The 16,400-nt window shown below is 37.4% G+C and overlaps 2 protein-coding genes across 6 annotated transcripts in view; one reads left to right on the forward strand and one right to left on the reverse strand.

The window, feature by feature from the left end:
• The window catches only part of DPH5 (diphthamide biosynthesis 5), an 85,857-nt gene that overhangs the window by 45,018 nt on the left and 24,439 nt on the right, over nucleotides 1-16,400 (forward strand). For 2 of the 4 annotated variants that reach the window (XM_058716401.1, XM_058716402.1), the window contains exon 9: nucleotides 7,922-10,606. The exons of 1 other annotated variant lie outside the window; for it this stretch is intronic. In XM_058716401.1, coding sequence (XP_058572384.1) covers nucleotides 7,922-8,019 — 98 coding nt within the window. In that variant the 3' untranslated portion in view covers nucleotides 8,020-10,606. Of the gene's footprint in view, nucleotides 1-1,683; nucleotides 1,849-3,705; nucleotides 10,607-16,400 lie in introns of those variants that run through there. One more of the 4 variants, XR_009257910.1, reaches the window with a different exon arrangement.
• The window catches only part of SLC30A7 (solute carrier family 30 member 7), an 86,638-nt gene continuing 72,206 nt past the window's right edge, over nucleotides 1,969-16,400 (reverse strand). For both annotated transcript variants that reach the window (XM_058716389.1, XM_058716391.1), the window contains exon 11: nucleotides 1,969-8,403. In XM_058716389.1, the coding sequence (XP_058572372.1) occupies nucleotides 8,356-8,403 (48 nt within the window). In that variant the 3' untranslated portion in view covers nucleotides 1,969-8,355. The remainder of the gene's footprint in view (nucleotides 8,404-16,400) is intronic.

Consider the following 16,400-nt stretch of genomic DNA (forward strand, 5'->3'; position numbering starts at 1 on the left):
GTATACAGAAACATTTTCCAAGGAGGAATTAAACTTCATATTAAATTAATCAGTTTTCCCAATAAATTTTGATTGCCTAAAGTGTGCCAGACTCCATACATTTTGAGTATTATCTTACTGTTACCATTATTACTTCTCTTGGTTATAGAAATTTAGCAGATAAAGTTGAAATGTACATTTAAAGTTAATAGCATGTGCTAAGTCTGAAATACGGTAGACTTTTTTTTAAACCCCCCCTTTTTTTTTTAACCTGGAAATAAGGCTGGATGAGCTGACAGATTGTTTGAACTAGAATCTCATTGAAATGCTGTTTTCTTTTTCTTTCATTTATTTCCTCCCTCCCACCATTCCTACCTTCATTTGTTTTTCCAGAATGAAAAATACTGAATTGCTGTCATTCTATCTGCATGTTGGGCCTGCTGGTCTCTCCCTGTCTGCTCTTTCCCTGGTCTAGAGTGTTGATTATTTTGCTTATTGCCATGTTGTGGGTAATTACATTGAACAGGGAGGAGAGGAAAAGCACTATGAGTTTCTAAAGTTGTTCAGAAGAATTTGTATTTGATGAGCATTAGGGAGCCACTAGATTCCTGAGCTGGAGGACTGCTACTGAAAACTGAGAAGCGCACTTAGTCTGTCAGTACAGTAACAGGGTGGCTTCTGTGGGGAAGGAAACAAAAGCTCTAGATAAAGATGAGGTAGTGGAGTATTGTAGTAAATAATTTGCTTACACCAGTATATAAACAGAAAAGGCTGCTCTGAGGGCGTGGTGATGGGCCACTGTAGTTTCAGATGCTAATTCTAGAGAACACAGGAAAGGCAGGGAGTCCTGGCAGGTGCTCTAGATCTAGCAGGTCAAAGTCCAGGGTACAGAAGGGCCAACAGAAAGTAATCAGGAAGCCAGGGTAGGGGAATGTTTTCAGAATGCTTGGGCAAAAGTCTGATTCTGCAGAAATCCCTTGTACTTCCTGCCTATGGCCAGAATTGTGTTTGTGGTGATGTGGGGAGGCGGGGGTTGGGGGGGCGGGGACTGACATGGAGGTGGCTCAAGCTGGTCATGAAAAAGACGGGAAGCTAGGTAGTCTCACATGCATGTACTCATCACGGACATCCCGGAATAAGGCAGTGGAAGTGGAAAAGGTGAATTTAAAAGATATCAAAGGAATGAAGGGAAGGATGTTGCAATAGGGAATTTAGAAAATGGAGGTGGCAAAAGCAGTGTTTTGATTTCCAAGCATTATGTAAGGGAGTCTGACAGAAACTGGTAGTTGAGAAGAGATTTAAGTGGGAAAAAAATACATTTTTTTTCTTTGTTGATTTTGAGATGTATGAATGTAACCAGAATTAAGCCACGATGGCCTCTGATTAACTTCTAAAATATAAAGAAGAGCAAAGCCGTATCAGCAGGAGCTTTGGAAATGGTTTGAAAGGACACATTAGAAGTCCATGCAGACCACAGAAAAGGTGTCAACAGTAGACACACTAAAGATAAAGCCCTTATTACAGAACAGAGATTAATAGTAAAGAGGCTGCTTTAATAGACTATGTGTGAGAGGGTGGGATGAGTGGGATCTTAGATTTTGTGGAGAAGTGATTTTTTTTTTTTTAACTGCTTCTGAATAGAGGGAAAAAATTTGGAAAGATAACAGAGGCTCATGTCTGGTTTTGGTCTTTATTTCTTGTAAGCTGATATCATACACAGGAAATGAGGTGAAAGAACAATTCAGGGTTAATCCAAATATCCGGAAACAAATACTGTGAGATGGTGTTCATCAGGTAAAATAATCAGAGCCACAAGGAGGACCTTCACATGTTAAGACCTTACCAATCTCCAAGCATCTCCTCTCTCTGGTGAGTTTTCTTGTTTTTTGGTCTTGAACACCATTCTTTAAGACTTCTAGGATTGATTCCAGTACTTGTTTGGTTCACAATGTTCCTTTCAATTTGTCAAACTAATAGACACAATTCAGGTGAAGGTTTTGAAACAAATTTTATTGGAAGAATTTTGTTACAATTGTTTATTCTTTTTAAATACATCTGAAGTTAAAATATATACATGAATGTCTTCAAGTAGAAAAAAGTGAAATATACAGGATGGATTTGTTGTATTACACTTAGGCAAATCACAATTGTTCACTCTAGCATATTCAAACCAAAGTACAACAGTCTGAAATTTGACATTGCAATCTAGCCTTGTACTCAAACATTTGTTTAGAAATGTTTTGATGCCATAATCTTCACCAAAGGAATCAAGCCCAAATTCAAACTTGGCAGGAAAAGACAGGGAGGTAAAATGTTGTAGGGGTATTTAGAATATACTGAGAAGGGATTTGGCAATTTTTAATTCACAGTATTTCTGATATAAAAAGATCCATTCTGTTTACTGATCAAACTCACCAATGTCAGGGCAGAGTATCAGTTGGGAAGAAATATCTCTGAAATTTTGCTATCAGAGGAAGCAATGGGATTACTTAGCAAATTCTTGACAGGATACTTCCAGTTGAAAACCAAATCTTCATTGAGGCTAACTAATGCATGATACGTGGTACATAAACAAAATTCAAATACTAAAATTAAAAATAAAGCTTTCTTTTCACTTAGTAAAAAGGGGAAATTTTACTGTGGCAGCAGCAATTAATTAAAAGAGATGAAAAATAAGAAATATAGAGAAGCTCTACTAAAATTTAAGATTTAGAGGGGAAAGGGGAAAAAAGGAAAAAAAGCTAAGAAATATTTAAATCACTTAATACACGTAGTGTTTGTTTTTTTGGAAGCACCTTTAGGATATACCACTAAGAGTTTTTATGGGGAAAAATGAAACAAAGTATGTTACACACAGATCCTTAAAGTAATAGAAATATGGCAATTTTCCATAGAAACCAAGGAGGCAATGTGGTTTCTCATTTGGCAATACATAATGTAAAAATTCAAGTGACCCAGCTTCCACGGTCCCAGTTCTGCCAAATTCCTATCCAACAACATGGATAACATCTCTATACTTGGTCTACTGTTCCTGGATTAAAACTGAGAAGCAGCTCACAGGGTTCCTTGAAAAAAAATGGCCAAAGTGAATACAAAGTCACTTACTTGTGCAAAAATGCCAAAGAAAAGCTGAGGTGTCTTCTGTAATAATAAATTACTGGTTCTCTCTGTCCACAGCCCATACTTACTTTTGTATCCACTACCATCTACAAGAGTTACTCACTAGTTAACCAAACATTTACTGAGCATATAAGCTCGTGCTAAGTTTGGGGATAATGGGATGGATGAAAAGACACTTTTTTTGTTTTTTTGTTTTTGTTTTTTTGTTTTTTTTTTTTTTACAAACTTGCCAATATTACCAGAATTGCAAATACTAAATTTTCAAAGCCTCAGGAAGAGTTCAAAGTTCAGTATTATTATTAAGCATAGATTGCTACTAATTAAGAAATAGAGTTCTTCCTTGAAAAGGTGTCTGTACAATGTAATGTTGTAAATCAAATCCTCAGATCCCTCTCCAGCAGCACAAATTATTTGTACTTCTTGGAAGAGAATTTCCTCATCAATTAACTTAACCTCTCTCTTAGCCAGGGTGAGTTCAGGTTCTCCTTACTCATACATAGGCTCTCTTCTGAATCCCTCCCTTTTTCAAGCAGCTTAATCTGAGCATTAGTAAAACTTTTTTTTTCCTAAAGATTTTGAAATACTGATTCTGATTATTCTTTTTAGTAAAGGGCCCTGCAGGGCAAGGAGGGGGTATGAGGTGGCTGCACAGTTTAAATTCAGTGGCAAAGGTAGGAAATACGCATGAGAGCACTGAATGAAGGAATGAGTTTAAGCAATGTATATGGAACTATTGCACCATAATCTATTTTGTCATGGTAATTGTTCACTGATTTTACTGGAGAGTCTGTTTAAGTCAGCTACAACTTCTTGGGTCTTTAAACCACAGCAGAATGAAGTACTTAAAACAGCAGTCATCAGAAAAAAAGCACTGGATTTAAGGTCAGTACCTTACCACTGGCTATCCCTCAGGCAAGTCATTTAAAGTCTCCCAAAACAGCTTCCTCATCTGTAAAATAAAATGCAGTTAAGAATTCCTTCCCCAGAGCTGGGGTTGGGGTGGGATTTGAAAATGCTCTATCAATCATAAAAGCATGCAAAATTCTTTATTGAAATATGAGGATTTCAATTGTGATAGCCTGGAAAAGACCACACAAAGAACCTGACACAGAAATACTAATATACGTTGACCCCCAATCTTTCTGTTTTAATCTGTAGTTAGGAAATGGTTAAACATAAACCAAAAGATGGTCTCATCAAAAAGACTCCCATCTATTTAGCTTTTAACTATACTTCTCTGCAAATGTTTTTTTTTTTTTTTTTTGATACGTAATTTTTCATTGTATTTGTGGGTCTAGATTCTATCTATGGTAGAGCTCTAGATGACTAAGGCTTCTGGTGGATCATGTCTTGAAACCATCTTCTTCCATTAATAAAACTTTTAGTGAGCTTCAAAGAATAACATTTATTTATTTTTGCCAACGTTCTTGTGAACTGTAAAATAATTTGTTTTAAAGATGGTAACAGAAAGAAAAAAGTTTAACTTTATCAAGGTAATGCTTTTATGTTGAAAGTAAGCAATTGAATATTTGGGGTTCAGGTAAGACTTCAAAAATTCACCCTATTGATTTAAAAAACTTGTTTGGTTCTGTATTTCATTTAATGCCCAATTTTGTGTGGCTCTGAGAATATTAAAAACTCAAAAGCTCCCTAAGTAATAAAACTACCAAGTGTCAAGACTGAAATGGTATATATAACCCGTGAGAATTAGCCTAGTTTCTGAAAAGTACCAGCTCAGAGAATATAAACAAAATAAAGAAACTAAGCAATCCTTAAACTGGGTTTAGCCTCGAGCAATTAACAGAAAATTTCACTCACAAGTTAAAAGTATCCAAGAGCACAGATGTCATTGTATTTTAAAAATCAGGAACTGGTTTCATAAGAGTAAAAAAGTAAAAGAGAGTACAAAAATTATATTTTCCACAAAGAATATTCTAAACCTCATAATGAAAGTATGGAAATAATATTCTAAATCTCATAATTACTTATGAAAAATAAGACAATAAAACTCCATTTATAAAGTGCCTTAATGTACCAAAAATGGAGGTCAGCTTCCCTTTATTTACAAATGATTTTTCATCACATTTACAGAAAGGCAAATATTACACTGGAGAGGCAGCACAACAGAGTAGAAAGAACTTGACTTGGAGTCAGAAGACCTGGGTTCTAGTCTTGGCTTTGCCACTAATTCTCTCTGTGACCTTGAGTAAATGACAGCATTTCTGGGCTTCAATTTTCTCATCTCTAAAATGAGAGGTAGAATGAGACTGCTTTTAAGGACAGTCCCTTAGATGTAAAATTCTGTTACGCAATGAAATCTTTTTGTTCTTAAATCCCAGCATTGTAGGAGCATGCCACAATGTTAATAATCTATACAAAATTGATTATCCCATAGTAGGTAAAAACATCATAGAACTCTCATCAACTACATTTGGAGTCACTGACTGGGCTACTTTACAAAGGTGCACAAGTCACAGTATTTTGGTTCCTGGCATATACATGTAGGCTTTGAGGAATGCCGAAGCATCTGGATACAAGGTAAATCCCAGTGCCACTACCTACTACTTCTTTATGCCTCTGCACAAGACAGCTTGGCGACAATGAGAAGAATACGGAGCTACAGATTACACACTGCCCCTCACAAAAGTGCACAGGGAGTCAGCAAAATAAAACACACACAGTAAGCCCTTTGAGTAATATAATCTAGATTTCAAAACGCAAAACTAATATAGGTAATTTCAGTTTGGGGAAGTTTCCCTTGCTAAGTAAACTGCCCCAGAGCAAAACAAATTTGTTCTCCAGAGAATATTTTGGTTTTTAAAAAATTGGCAAAGTTCTACTCAGAGATTCATCCCCCTCCCTTGAGCCCCAAGAATTACTTAGCTCAATAATAAAGACATCTCAAATCTTTAACAACAGTCAGGTAATGTTTCTGAGTGGAATTATCTATTTTAGCAGTACACCTGTGCCAAAAACACAGATGAGACAGAGTATTTGTTACAACAGTATTTGTGAGAACAAAGTTGCTTTTTTTCACACTAATTTGTCCTTACTGCACACACAGGTTTAAGGACATTTAATTAAAGTATAAATGTAAATGCCAACCTGCTAAATCATACAAGCTGGCAACCTCTTGTAACAGGTGCAAAATTAGAGTTCCATATCAGTCTAATAATGTGTATGCTCAATGCCTTATCAAAGAAAAGACATACGCATGCACTTGTGTATTGAGAATATAGTTAAAATGATGCAAAACTTCACTTGGGAGTGGAGGGCTTGGTGAAAGGCAGAACTGCATCTGCAAATGCACTGGTCAGTTTTACAGGCCAGTGCAAATATTATCTCCACATGTGAACAATCAGTACAATTACGTATAATATTAGTTTTTAAAGGCACACAACCAAAATTCCTGCCTTCATCTAGACTCACATTTTCCACAATATGCCAAAACCCACAGAACACCCCAGGCTTCTAGGCTTCTAGGCTTGGTAGTGGATGAAAACTTCCAAATGACTACTTAGACTTATAATGAAAAAGCAGTACATTATCAGGACGTTTCCTTTTATACTTTCCCTCCTTAAACATCTCAACAGTTGTTTTCGTCAAACATATTCTGTTGCAAGAATTCTTAGCTTCAGAACTGCCTGGCAGTAAGTAGAAATGTTTTGAAAATACTGCTTAATCTGCAAAACGGAGACTGTCAACAACTCATAGCAATCTGCAGCAGTTTAGAAAAGCATAAAGTCCAGTTTTCCTACTATAGTTCATAAACTGTAGATCAGAAATAGGGAGAAAGATACTCTATAACTTAGACAAAATAACAGCGATCGTTTACATTCTAAACAAGTATTTCCATCCTGCAGGGTTTTTTCCCCCAAGAATTCAGTTTTTTAAAGTTAAAAGGGAAGATACCTTATGATAAAACAAAGAACAATGGGTAAATGTCTATCCAGATCAATATTTCTTCATAAACCACAGAGAATCTTTGAGTGTTCAAGCACTTGTCATCTCAAATCACGATTTTATTTTTCAAATACACCAGAACCCAAAAATCAACTTATTACTTCTAAGACACCTGTTTTATCACAACTGATCTGTATCTTCAATAGTTCAAACTCAATAAAATGTTGCTTTAAGGATGTCTGAAAGCAACTGTATTTGTGCAAGGCTTGCACAAGAAAACAAACTGTATGACTTAGCATTTGAAGAATGAAAAAACACAATAACATTGTCACAACCATTTCTGCCTTCACTCTACATTGCCTTTCCTTTCATTAAGAAAATCCATCAACAGCGAGGAGACATAGCAAAGGTTATCACAGACAAGTAGCTTTTAGAGAAATTTGGGATTTAGCAGATGTTTTAAGTTACTCAAAACAACCGTCTGTAAAACAAATGCTTTGCAAAGTTTTGAAAATACAGTCCATGGAATAATGCAATGTGATAACTGAATTTGATTTAAAAAGCAAAATAACACCTGTTTTTTGATGAGGTAAAGCAGTAAGAGGAAACTTTTCATATATTTAAACCTATGCTGGAAGGACACGAAAAGACAATCTGTATACATCACTAACAAGAGTCTTCCACCTTATACAGATTACAGAATTACCCATTAAAAAACATATGCATGACCTTTGATGGTACATTTTTATGCTGGCAAATACATTTTCTGATACAAAGGCACTTTGAAAACCCAATATGGTTTGGTTCATAAGTTTGCAAGGTACAAACAATTTTACAAACATATGATTATACTGAAGAACGTCAACAATCGTGACATTACATATAAAATGATTTCTTTTTTTTCTTTTTTTTTTTTTAGTAACACTAGTTTTGTGGAAAGGAAGCAGTGGCTTCCATCAGCTTCAGCGAAGACATTCAGATGCCTGGAGGCCCATAGTCCGAATTCTTACTGGCTAGGAGGAGAACTGGGAGTGAGGGCATTTTTGAAATGGAAAAAGAAAAGAAAGGAAACAAAAACTAACATCCTGGAACAAAACTAGAAACCTCAGAAATCAAAATGGTTTGGAGGGAAGAGCACAAAAGACAAGACCAACAGTCCAGGAGAGACCCTCTTAACTCTGATCCCTCAGCTGTGAAGTCCTGGCAGAGCACAAACGGCTGACGCTACCTGGTGTACTTGGAGCTGGGGACTTGTAGTGACGATTTCCGTCTTAAAAAGCTAGGTACAGTGTTTTGGATTGTACAGTACCAGAAATATTGGGTCCCCCAAAAAGGACAATTTCTTTTCATTCATTACATGGCCGCAAAGTCAATCTGCACATAAAGCTGTCTCACTCCAGCCTGAAAAGTTTAAAAAAAAAAAAAAAAAAAAAAAAAAATTAGAAAATCAAACCAGTAACACACTACACATTTCAGAAATTAATTTTAAAAAAAAACAACCTTTTTTTTTTTTTTTTAAAGGAAAGCATTACTTTTCTCTTCTGCCTCTGGAACAATTATTCTCTATTTTTCATCATAAAGGGCCAGCAATGTTACTTTAGAAATAAGCATAGTGACAAGTTGCAAAAAACATCCTTCATTTGCCTCTAGGGAAGAAAGCCATGCTACTGATTATAAACCATGTCCCAGCGAAATTTGGAACAATTAGGTCACCCGTGTACTGTCACTCTGCCAGAGAACACCATAGTGCTTGCTTAGTTGACTACTAAAATCATAAATCGATCCAGGCCCCATCTCCCTGTGACAGATGATTAGTAAACACTTACGTATGACCATCTGTTGGTCATTTAAATACATTCTACTCCTCTCTTCCATTTTGGATATGAACTCACTACTCAAAGACTGTTCTCTAAATTGCCACCAGCTCTCCTACATTACCAATTTTTGTGTACTTGCTGCCTACAATTCCTTTTCTCTCTTCTCTTGAACACATTTCAGCTGAACTTTTGCCACCCACCACTTTGCAAAGCTGTTGGTCAGGGTCGCCTCCAAGGTGCTCAGACCAGTGCTCACTTGTCAGTCCAAGAGGCAGTTAGTCTATCAGCAAGGACACAGGCGATCTCCTCTCCTAACGAAAACGCTTTATCCCTCTTGGCTTCCAGAGAATACTCACTGGTAACTTTTTACCTCATTTATCAGTCTTCCTTAATCTCCTTTGGTGCTTCTTTCTCCTAACTTGGAGTACTAAGCACTAACTACCCAAAGGCCCAGTCCTCAGATTCCTTCTTTTTCTGCACTGTTCCCTAGCTGATCTCATCTAATATCCAGACTTTCGGTACCAGGTATATGCTCGTCCTCCCACATTTGTATTTCCACATTGGAACCTACCAACCGTCTACTTGACAGTTTTAGCCAGATGTCTGACAAGTATTACAACACAGCCAAACCGAACACTATTGCCTCCCCTCAAAGCCTGGTGCTCTTGCATCTTCTACAGTTCAATCCTATCCTTAATGTTACAACTGAAAGACCTTTCTCTCACACTCAGCCCATTAGGAATACCTGTTTGCCTCACTTTCAAAACACCACAGTCCCAGAATCTGACCACTTCACATCACCTCCAATTGCTGCAACTTTGGCCTGAGGCACTCTCATCTCTTGCCTGGATTTTGTAATGGCTTCCGATCTAGTTCCCATGCCTCTGCCTTTGCCTTCCTTTGGTCTACGTGCAGCAGAACAGTGGCAGTGGTATCACTCCAGCACTCAAAGCCTACAACTGCTCATCTTCCTTAGTCCTTACAGTGGCCTACAAACCCCCGTGACCTGGTCTCAATTACCTCTCTGACTCCTCTCCTCTTGTTCCAGCTTCACTCGACCCTTCTGCCAGTAACAGCGTTCCCTGAGATAACCATGTGACATGCTCCCTCTCCGGTCAGACACCAGTGAGGCCTACGCTATATAAAATGCATTCGGTTCATTTATCCAACAAGTATGCTCCCTACCCTTCCCTAACCCTGATTCCCCTATCCACAACACTTACCACCTCCTGACACATTATAAAATTTAGCATTTGCTATGCTGCTGTGTTTACTGTTGCTCACCCATTATCATGTAATCTCTCCAAAAAAAAAAGGATTTTGTCTTTTTTTTCACTGCTGACCTCTATACCTCAAGTAATGCCTGGCACAGAGTAAGTAATCAATAAATGTTTACTGGATGAACAGAAATTCTACTAAATTCCTTCTTTCGAATAAAAATAATTGTTTAAATGAAAGCCTACAATAGTTTAAGAATTTTCTTGTCAGTACCACAGAATGAAAGGTAAATCAGAATATTAATGGAAAGGAAAAGAGCCAGAGTGGGGGATAAAAATCTATTAACACTACCATCTTGAGGTAATTTCTAGCATGGCTTTATTTCCTAGCGCACGGTGGAGGGCTCTGCACGGCACTGATTGGTGTGTGGGAGGAGCAGGAGCAGGAGCGACTCTGATGGGATAAAACACTGGGGAGACCTGGAAGCTTCCCAGCACAGAACACCCTTCAGCTTTCTTGATGCATTAAAAAATAATAATAAAATAAATCTTTGCTGCGGTCAAGTTAAAGCTGTTATTCAAATTTCCGGAAAATACATTTAATAGCAGCCTCTCCTTAAAGAGGCTTCTGGCAGAAAACAGAAGGATTTGGGGCTAACATTTAGAACAAACCTCAATTGTCTCATTGTAAAAGCGTCGATACATACCAAGCCTACTCATCTCACAAAACTGTTACATGTTCATCCAGTATTTGACAAATGTTTAATAAAGCCTTGTTCCATACCAGGCACTACTGGAAGGAACATATGTGAACATATAAGAAAGGATTTCATGTGCTATTAAAGTCTACGGAAACAAATTATTATGATTCATTCTAGGTAAGTGTATTTGATTTACTCAACCCAGATGGCCTCTGAAATAATGAAGGAACTCTTCTGCAAAATTCCTGTATGTCTGACCTTAAAAAAACAACTTTGGCCCAAATAACTGGCTTAATTTCTTGTCTCTTTTAACAAAATTCTTAATGAAAGTAAAATGGGCAAACTAAGTTGGGCTCCTGTCACTAGCCCTGTCACTTTCCTCACTCCCAGCCCTACTACAGTGAAAATGGTAATAAGAAATGAGGTTAGCCCAAGGCAATAAAAAAAGAGGAAAAACAAAGAGGCTAGGTAAATTGATCTTTGCATAATCATGAGTTAATTACTCAAGTTTATATCTTTCCCCTGAGAGGCTACAGCTTTACATAAAAAGCTTGGTCTAACAGAAGCAGTCATTTTGCTTCATCCAGCTGTCCTGAGGGGGACAGCCTCAAGTTTTCCAGCTTCCCATGTTCCTTTCTCCATTTCCTTCAAAGTAAAGAAGCAGAATTCCCAAAGAATCCTATACTGAGTCATGTACTCCCTGAATGCAAGCCAGCTTTTCCATACAGTTTACTCTCACCATAAAGAGAGGACAAATACTCTAGCAGATCAAAACAGGGCTTGGTTACATTAAAACATTCTACCACTGGGATGGCACCAGGAGTCATAGCCTGGCAGGGGATTGTCTTTAAAAAGTGAAAACTATATAATATTCATTGAATCTTATATCATGAGAGTAATATAAACCAGAATTCAGTCAACACTTTTTAAAACTAAGACTTACTTTTTAACATACATGCACTGCTAAGAAAATAAATGTTAACCTGGTGCCATAGACTTAGAAAATCCTCAATAAATACTCACTGTTGTGAAAAGGCAAATGACTCAGAAACTTTTAAAAAATTAGGAAAGTAAACGGGAAAATGGCTACAGAAAATTCTGGTTTGTGTTCTCTACCAAATTATACAGAAGCTTTCTACTTTTTAGTTTTTGAATATATGATATTAACTTTATCCTTTTATTTATTTATTTTTAAACATTTATTCATTTTTAAGAGACAGTGTAAGTGGGGGAGGGGCAGAGAGAGAAGGAGACACAGAATCTGAAACAGGCTGCAGGCTCTGGAGTTGTCAGCACAGAGCCCAATGCTGGGCTTGAACTCGCAGACCACGACATCATGACCTGAGCCGAAGTTGAACACTTAACTGACTGAGACAGCCAGTGGCCCCTGACTTTATCCTTTTAAACTGAAGTGTTGAAAACTGCCTTACTCTTGCATATAAAACTAAAGCATCTCAGAATTAGTGAAACAGCGAGTGAATATGATAAAATTATTTTTTAATTTTTTTTAACGTTTATTCATTTTTGAAAGAGAGACGGAGCATGAGTGGAGGAGGGGCACAGAGAGAGGGAGACAGAGAATCCAAAGCAGGCTCCAGGCACCAAGCTGTCAGCACAGAGCCTGATGCGGGTCTTGAACTCATGAACCGTGAGATCATGACCTGAGCCAAAGTCGGATGCCCAACCAACTGAGCCATCTAGGCACCCTGGTGAATGTGATGAAATTGTAAGTCATGAGCAATAACTTGGGCCCGGGTTCCTTCTTCTAAAAATTGCAAATAATAGAACCTGTTTTGTAAGGCTAGATTATTATGTTAAGCACCTGTCAAAATGCTTGGCACTGGTGGGCTCTCAATAAAGGTGATTTGCTACTGCTATTATTTTCTGCCCTCCATCAACCAACCAATGAAAGCTTAAACCTTGTGAATTAATTAAAAACAATAAACCTAGGGACCTGTCTGCCTCACATCCTATGGCTGTTTACTCCAACCTCCTCAGAAGGTGCACATACAATGAAAAAAATGTAAAGTTGGATAAGGAAAAGTTGAAGAGTTGGGAAGCAGAATCGATACATAAAAATTAAGATTAAAACCATCTACAAACAGGAAAGGGGTAGGTAGCTTCTCCCACTCGCTACCCTTACCCTCCAGCAGACATGAGCCTGGGGGAGGTCTATGGTCAGACAGGGATGGGATCAGAAGCATGGAGGGATGGGGAGGTTCCTGAAACTTGGGTAACTCCCAATTGCGCATGTGAAGAGGCTTTCTGGTTCCTTCCTGGATTATCAGTATGAACTTCTATTTTGAGGCTAGAGAATAGAGCACAAAAAGCTGAAGCAGGAAGCGGGGGTTCAGGACTTAATATGCATAACAGACACAAGGGAGTAGAAAAGATGAAAGAAATCATGATAGAAGTTCTATCACTGAATAAAGAGCATGTCTTAAGCTTGACTGTCTTCAGTGCTTTGTGGAACGAAGAGAGCAATGAAACAAGCATATTTGAGATTTTTTCTTCAAACATTATTTCTAACAAAACAGTATATTAAAAAAATTACAGATGATATCAGCAAGTTTTAAAGAAACATAAAATGTTAAATTGCCGTCTTAATCCAGTATCCTTTCTCTTCCTGTTCACATACCAAATATAAAAAATAAGTTTTCTATCTCCTCAATTGCCAAATGATAACTCATTTTTTAAAAGTTAGTGCAGGGGAGAATGGGAGAGAGAACTTTTTTTATGCTAACAGAAAACCTTGTAGTTTAAAAATCGCATTATCCCTTAACTAAAAATCCCTAAGGAATCTAAGTTCACCAATTCACTTGTTTTACTCTCTCTTCATGCACAGCAAGCCAACTCCTTTGGCCATTAAAGATTAATTGATAACCAAGGAAAATGAGAATAAAAAGGACATGCCTAATATACAGTTCTAAAGAGTCATGAAGCTTACAGTTTTATCACAAGAATGGAAAATTATAATTCGCAGACTGATGTTGGTCCTTTCAGTTTAAGGTTATCTTCATATACAGTTTAGCAAGAACAACTTACTAACCAAAAACTATTACTTAAATTCTGATTTAAGATCAGCTGTAAGAAAGATACCTGAAAATGTCATAAAACCAAAAAGTGTAACTTATTATTGAGAAGATCCTTCTCAGTCTTTTGGAACTTCAATTTCTGCTATGTCAGAACCAAAACAATGATCACCAAACAACTGTAAAATAATTAAAGGATGGAATGAAACATCAGTAGGGTGACCCCCGCTCCCCTCTAGAAAAAACGTGTTGAACCATCTTCACTGCAAATCCCTGGTCTCTGCTGAGCGTGGAACAGGGTGGCTTGACCCTGGCTGATGAAAAGGCTTAAAATATTTTTCAGAGCTTAAAAATTTCAAAACCCAAATACAGTCTCCAAAACCAAAGAAGCAGCTGAATAAACTTTCAGCTTCAGCCATTTGAAAAGCCAAGATTTCCAGGGTTACCAGAAGAACGTCCTCCACCTACTTCAGTTACAACTTCAGCAGTTCCTAAGCACAGACACAGCTGCTTGTGCATTTCTAAACCTAGAAGTGGCATTTCCTTTGCAGAGGGAAAACCGTGACTAAGCGCCCAAGTCACAGAAGAGTACAGTGTGTCCTACAGGTCAACAGAGGCTTATACAATGGGGGTGGAAGGACATGGTAGAACCAGAAGAAAAAGGTAAAGGAGAGAATGATGATCTAGAAATAACGGGGGAAGAGCAAAGTTATTGCTAGCCACATTCTCCTTTGGCCTCTAACACAGGAAGGAGGTGGGAGAAGGATTCAGACGTACTGTGAAGGTCTTGCACACTTCATTATGACATGAAAGTCATAATCATACAGACTTATTATAGTGTCTGTTAAGAAAAGACACGTAGTTCTTCAGATCCCAGAGTAAGTGGTACCAGCAGACTGTTTTATACTAGAGTAAGTCTTGCTGTTGCCTATACATAAAATTATGTCATTACTTATCCCCCAAGGAACATTAACATACATTTCTCATTATTAGAGAAATCATTTCATTTCTTTTCCTATTTTTTTTGAGATGTCATTTAATTTGTACTAAGGTCCTGAACTTAACTAAACTGCATATTATGTTCTGTTGTCCATGTCTGAAGATAATGATGTTTCTCTCCCTCTCTTCCTTTTTCTCTCCCTCTTTCTCTTTCTGTGTGTGTGTGTGTGTGTGTGTGTGTGTGTGTCTGTATATATCATGATCGTATTTTTGTGCTGTGGTTAAAAAGACCAATGAGAACCCAACCATACTTTTTCCATACTTAGCATATGTAAAGACAGTTTTGTTCAAATACAATTTTAAGAATTTGTTTATTCAACAAATTTATTATACATGTACATTTTTCTAAGTATTGGGAATGCAAAATCATGATGTCTGGAAGGAACCTGAAGATAAATATGTATTATCACAGGATAAAGCAATGCTGCTTGGAGGGGTTTTTAGGCTTCAGAGGGAAAGTAACAATTGAAATGGACCTTTAGATTAGAGTACAATTTGTCCCACACAGGAAAGTAAATAGTCTGGAGGGATATGAAGTACATGGGAATGAAGAACAGGAGGCTTGAAAACTGAATTGGGCTGTGCTAAAGTTTGGGTTTTATCCTGGTGGCAATGAGGGGTCTCTAAAGTTTTTATTTTTTAATTTTTATTTTGAAAAACTTTAAGATCAAAAGAATAGTATGATAAATACCTATCTACCCATCGCCTACATTCACCAGTCGCTAACATTCTGCCACATTTCCTTTATTTCTCTAAAAGGAATCTTTTCACTTTTGCTGAACCATTTGAAAATCAGACATCCTGACCCTTTGCCGCTAAATCCTTCAGCATGTATCTGCTCAGAATGGGAACTTTCTTTGATAACCACAATATCATTATCACACCCAAGAAATCTAACACCTACACAATTATTATGAACTATTATGCAGTCCATATTCGAATTTCCCAATCACCCAATAATTTCCTCTGTGCCTGTTTTTTTATTTCCAATCCAAGATTCAACCAAGGATTATGCATTGCATTTAATTGTGAAGTCTCTAATTTAGCATAATTCCCTACTAGTTATTTTCCCCCTTTCTTGACACTGACAGTTGGTAACAATGCAGGCTAACAGTCTTGTAGAAGTTTCTACAAGCTGGGATTGTCTGATTGTTTGCTAGTGATTAGATTCACGTTAACCATCTCTGGCAAGAATACCACACAGGTGGTGTTATAGGCTTCTCACTGCTTCACACCAGGAGGCATGTGCCAGTTTTAAAGCACACAGTTTCGAGGCATGGAAACAGTTCTTCACTGGATCTATGTGCTAGATAATTTTGGCAGCAGTGTCAACATCTAGATTATTTTGCCAAACGTTTCCAGCAAACTGGAGTGAGAGAAGAATTTCTATTTTCTCACTCTCTCCTTAGATGTTCTTATTCTCCCAATAGATAAGAGAAGAACACAGCAATCACTCCTCCAATGGTTATTGGTCACATGACTATGTCAACCCACGATGGCTTAAGCATTAATATAATGAAATAATTTGGTTGCAGGCATGCATTGACTAATTTATGAACCCAAACACAACAGCATATTAAGCTTTTACATCAACACAGAACTATGGCTTTGCTATCATACAAAACCGTTAAC

Source organism: Neofelis nebulosa, chromosome 2 (assembly GCF_028018385.1).
Source record: "Neofelis nebulosa isolate mNeoNeb1 chromosome 2, mNeoNeb1.pri, whole genome shotgun sequence".
In the NCBI taxonomy this organism is placed as follows: Eukaryota; Metazoa; Chordata; class Mammalia; order Carnivora; family Felidae; genus Neofelis; species Neofelis nebulosa.